Source organism: Anarrhichthys ocellatus, unplaced genomic scaffold, assembly GCF_004355925.1.
Source record: "Anarrhichthys ocellatus isolate YVR2014 unplaced genomic scaffold, GSC_Weel_1.0 scaffold3, whole genome shotgun sequence".
Taxonomy (NCBI): Eukaryota; Metazoa; Chordata; class Actinopteri; order Perciformes; family Anarhichadidae; genus Anarrhichthys; species Anarrhichthys ocellatus.
This window is the reverse complement of record NW_022280033.1, coordinates 16826525-16832208: the sequence shown is the minus strand read 5'-3', so window position 1 is coordinate 16832208 and position 5684 is coordinate 16826525. Positions and strand designations below refer to the sequence as shown.

At 44.4% G+C, this 5684-nt stretch overlaps 1 protein-coding gene across 1 annotated transcript in view; it reads right to left on the bottom strand.

The window, feature by feature from the left end:
• Positions 1-5684, bottom strand: part of ide (insulin-degrading enzyme) — a 23457-nt gene that overhangs the window by 5918 nt on the left and 11855 nt on the right. The window contains exons 15-17 of the mRNA XM_031874678.1: positions 3769-3936; positions 3019-3291; positions 2106-2167 (exon numbers count right to left, since the gene is read on the bottom strand). Coding sequence (XP_031730538.1) covers positions 2106-2167; positions 3019-3291; positions 3769-3936 — 503 coding nt within the window. The remainder of the gene's footprint in view (positions 1-2105; positions 2168-3018; positions 3292-3768; positions 3937-5684) is intronic.

Genomic DNA, 5684 nt, shown 5'->3' with positions numbered 1-5684 from the left:
TTTTACACACACACACACACACACACACACACACACACACACACACACACACACACACACACACGTGCTGGTCATATAATTAGAATATCATCAAAAAGTTGATTTATTTCACTAATTCCATTAAAAAAGTGAAACTTGTCTATTATATTCATTCATTCATTACACACAGACTGATATATTTCAAATGTTTATTTCTTTTAATTTTAATGATTATAACTGACAACTAAGGAAAATCCCAAATTCAGTATCTCAGAAAATTAGAATATTGTGAAAAGGTTCAATATTGAAGACCCCTGGTGCCACACTCTAATCAGCAAAAGGTCATTGCAAAAGAGGCTGGCTGTTCACAGAGCTCTGTGTCCAAGCACATTAATAGAGGCGAAGGGAAGGAAAAGATGTGGTAGAAAAAAGTGTACAAGCAATAGCGATAACCGCACCCTGGAGAGGATTGTGAAACAAAACCGATTCAAAAATGTGGGGGAGATTCAGAAAGAGTGGACTGCAGCTGGAGTCAGTGCTTCAAGAACCACTACGCACAGACGTATGCAAGACATGGGTTTCAGCTGTCGCATTCCTTGTGTCAAGCCACTCTTGAACAACAGACAGCGTCAGAAGCGTCTCGCCTGGGCTAAAGACAAAAAGGACTGGACTGCTGCTGAGTGGTCCAAAGTTATGTTCTCTGATGAAAGTAAATTTTGCATTTCCTTTGGAAATCAGGGTCCCAAAGTCTGGAGGAAGAGAGGAGAGACACACAATCCACGTTGCTTGAGGTCCAGTGTAAAGTTTCCACAGTCAGTGATGGTTTGGGGTGCCATGTCATCTGCTGGTGTTGGTCCACTGTGTTTTCTGAGGTCCAAGGTCAATGCAGCCGTATACCAGGAAGTTTTAGAGTACTTCATGCTTCCTGCTGCTGACCAACTTTATGGAGATGCAGATTTCATTTTCCAACAGGACTTGGCACCTGCACACAGTGCCAAAGCAACCAGTACCTGGTTTAAGGACCATGGTCTCCCTGTTCTTAATTGGCCAGCAAACTCGCCTGACCTTAACCCCACAGAAAATCTATGGGGTATTGTGAAGAGGATGATGCGAAATGCCAGACCCAACAATGCAGAAGAGCTGAAGGCCACTATCAGAGCAACCTGGGCTCTCATAACACCTGAGCAGTGCCACAGACTGATCGACTCCATGCCACGCCGCATTGCTGCAGTAATTCAGGCAAAAGGAGCCCCAACTAAGTATTGAGTGCTGTACATGCTCATACTTTTCATGTTCATACTTTTCAGTTGGCCAAGATTTCTAAAAATCCTTTCTTTGTATTGGTCTTAAGTAATATTCTAATTTTCTGAGATACTGAATTTGGGATTTTCCTTAGTTGTCAGTTATAATCATCAAAATTAAAAGAAATAAACATTTGAAATATATCAGTCTGTGTGTAATGAATGAATATAATAGACAAGTTTCACTTTTTGAATGGAATTATTGAAATAAATCAACTTTTTGATGATATTCTAATTATATGACCAGCACCTGTAAAATGTGGGTTATATCAGAATATGACAGAGTCCTTGACTAACTGCACCAAACGTTGACCGTACATTTGATTCCCTCCACTGCAGGCTGGTGTCATCCTTGCCTCTCAGAATGACCGACCCAGCAGTGAACAGGGTGGTCAGTGACATAATTCGCTCTCCTGAGGACAAACGGGTTTACCGGGGTTTGGAGTTCACCAATGGCCTGAAGGCAATGCTCATCAGTGACCCGACAACAGACAAATCCTCAGCTGCTTTGGATGTCGAAATAGGTAAAGGTCTTTCATTGCTATTGTCCGGCCAGGTAGTCCTGTATTGTCATGTGGCTTTAAGCCTCACAGGGGGCTTTTTGAAAGCACTAGGGAAAATATATGCACAATATCTAAACATTTTCTTTGCCCTGTAGAATATGAAAATAGACCATTTTAGTAAAATGTATGGGGGAGAAAAAAAATGGTGTTCTTCTCAGATTACTATAGTTGGTGGAATTAATACATACATACACATACATACATGCATACATACACATACATACATATGCGACGTTGTACGACATGAAGTTGTTCTACTTACTCTGTAGAAGTGCATTATGTTTTCCTTCGTCAGAGTCTTCAGGAAGGACACTTCAGTGTTATCTGCAACACAACAGGGTAAACAGTTTGTGTTTCAACTGTTTAAAAAAAAAAAAGAGCTTTAAAATTCCTTGACAATCCATCACTCAACTGCATTTCTGGTCAAAGTTATTAGTGCTGCATAATAATGCTACTGGAAGCACCAGTGACATGGTTCATATTAGTGGCTTCATTTCCACCGATATGCTGGACTCGAGCTGCCGGGTATCATTTTCATTTTTGCTAATTGTTTGTCACAATTGGGAAGACTTCTCCAATCAACAGTCTCTCTGTTGCCGTGAACAGGTTGATGGTAAAGCAAAGCATTCTGGTTAAACAGAATGTAACCATGTTAAAGCATCTTTCTACACAAAATGTAAAAGAAAAATGCTTACAACAGCAGCTGTGTGTGTGTGTGAGCTCTGACTAATAAGCGGATGTTGTACGTTTTTTTTGTGCCCTTGGCATTGGGCGTGTCAGCTGCCCTCCACCCCCCCATGCTAGTATCAGTAATCACCACCACTCCCGTGGCAGCCTTTCAGTGTTGCCATCACTCAGGGCTTCAGGCAGATTACCAGTGAATCGGGCCCATTACAATCCATTACGGCTCTCAGGAGAGGTGTGCTACGGCTGCAGATTATCTCAGGTGTTAATCAATCCGAAATTGTGCAACTCTAAGCAACATCCTGCTCACCTCTGGGACCGTCCAAACAATATGGATACGTCTTCAAAGTTGTATTTGACTTTTCTACGTAACACACAAGCTAGGATAGGATACACAAACAGCTGGTAGATCAGAGAGGTGCATTCTGGTTGAAACCTAAACACGATTGAGAGTTAGCAGTGAGGTGGAAAGCAGCGCTGGGAGGCCTCACCTCTGTCAAAGTTGTACTGTTGAGAGATGATCTCTCCCCAGTACTTGGCACACTCGGCAGACAGCTTCTTGGGCTTGTCCAGGCGGCGGATGGCCAGAGCCTGGATGTGCTTCTGGAAGGCTTCGTCGGCCATCTCCTCCACAGACTTCTCCATGGTGCAGAGGAACGCCTCCACGCGGCTCTCCAGGTAGTGGGGCGCCTTCTCCGACTGGATGATGAAGTGCAGGCCCTGCACCCCGTTAGCCCGCCGGGGCCCGCTGAACACAATATAGCCTGGGGGGGGGGTGGGGGGTATGATAGAGCTCAGCACAGAGGACAGACTGGGTACGGTGGCTTCAAAGGCCATTTTACTCTGAACTATTAGCATGGCAATCATACACTCATCTACTTGAGCCTTTGTAGTGGTGTTATTGGAGTGCGTTTATGTCCTCATGTTATTCTTATTACTGTCTCTGTATCTTGATATTGACTTACGGTCTGGCACTACGATTACAGCACTACTTTCAAGAAAACCCAATGCATTCATTCTCCGAGGTATTAAAGATCATCATGGTCGACAGCACTAGAATCTAACGATTAAATGCAGATTAAAGCGGCATAATCCTCAAAGAAAAATGCCTGAATAAATATTCAAAATACATGGCGAGCAGCTAAATTTAAGCACAACTGACAGTGTTTTTTTTTCCCCCTCATCTTTATAAACACTTGTGCTCCACAAAATGTGTCGGACTAAATCTCCGGCTGGCTCACCCAGCTGCTCTTTGGTTCTCAGTGTATTGAAGCAGGGCTCCGAGACGATCTGGCAGAAGAGCTCCAGCAGCATGTTGTCGTGGGTGGTCTGCATGTCGGTCTGATAGTAGATCTCAATGCCGCAATTGTTGTGCACCTCGTTCCTCTGCTGGTAAACATACCAGCCACCTGAGAGGAACAGAACAAGCGTTATTTGGGGTTTTTCCTGAGACAGAGGGGGAAACACACACACAGGGCTCTGAAGCTGAGCCTGGAGAAAAAATACACTTTCATATTTATTTAAATTGAAGACTAAAGGCAGCGACACAACTGAAGGAGCAGACTTGTGTTCTGTATGTCAGTGCGTGTTTGATACAGGCGCTCAATTCATTGATTCAAAATAATTCTATCTCTATAAACAGAATAGATATTCTGCATATGAATGCAGAATATTACGTTTTAAGAACGGGGCGAGATTTTGGCATCGGAAGCGTTCAGGTTTCCGTTTGTTGCGCGGGTGGTATTGACCAATCACGTTTGAGAAATGCAGTGACTGAGCCAAAACCAGCTGATGTGGAATACTGTCCATTAATCCAAAAACCCCAGTGATCAATAAACTCAGATAAGCAGGGAAGTGAATATCAGCAGCCTAGCTGTCCAGCTCTATATAATCCTTTTATGCATACAACACAATCAATGCTGCCTAACAAGTCAGCTGTTCCTAAAGTAGATATGAAGTCACGCCCAAGCTTTTTGCTCGAGTCGTAAGAGAGTAAAACAGAGACGTTCAGACCGAGGACAGATGAGACGGATGTTCTGAACGCCAACATCGTGCTTTTTGCTGAGCGGTTCCAAATTGGTCTCCTCTAGCCTTTCACCGGTACGTTAAAATGTCTTTTGAGCCGAACATGGAGAGGAGCGATCTGTTCCTGCACTGGAAACTTGTTCCTTTTACACTCGGCCTCATTTTGTTTGAGTCCATTGTGATCAAGCGCACTTTGAATGGAGGACGAGCTGAGGCCCTCGTGCACATGCTGACTGGCTCTGGAGAGCGTCATGTCCACGTGTCGTCTCCCCATGCATCACTTCCCAACATGTCAAAGGTTTTAGTTCCGTGTACTGAGCAGGTAAACTTCAGGCGGTGTGTCGTCGTGCGTTTTGTTTTGTATTTGTAGGTATGCCAGTATGTTGTGCCTTTGCTACATGAAGAACGGTTGTTTTCTATTATGAGTCTATTATAATCCTATATAGAGTATTAAAACGCTTGCCAATCACATAAATAGTGATAGCAGGCTCCAAAATTGTGTTTGAAATGTGGGCGTTGGGCTATCTCTCAGATTACATTTAAATCCCATGGTTCCTTTAACAAAGATCAATGTGTAAGCGGACAGATTAATGGGAACTTTCTGCTCTAAAGCTTTCAGCTGTGAGAGTAATAACGTGTTTTCTCGGATAGACTGTCAGCCAGTCTGTCATTTCATAATCCAACGTTATGTTTACATCCTTTACGTCCTCCTGCTGCAGTCCTGCTCTGTGTCTGACTGGCAGCCTGGAGCCAAGCCTGGAAAAATCCCCCGGTGAGCCACGGGACGTCTCCAGGTGACCCCGCATGGCTCAGGTTTTCCTCTCCACATAACGAGACTTTTCTAATGTAATCAGAAAGGCAACACAGGTGCTTTGCTTGGCGCGTGTGCGTTCATCTCTGAAGTGAGTAGAAGGTGCGTACGCATTTCACCCAATGACGTCCATTTCCAGTCAGCGACCCGTTATGTTTCTCTGAACCAAATGAGGGATGTCAAATTCAATCAAGTCGTTACAAACGCAGGAGTCCAGAGCGCTGGGTAAGGACTCCTCTGCATGGAGACGGGCCCCGATGCTTAAGTGCTCAACCAGGTGTGTGACTGGGATGAGGGGGGGGGGGGGGGGGGGGGGGGGGG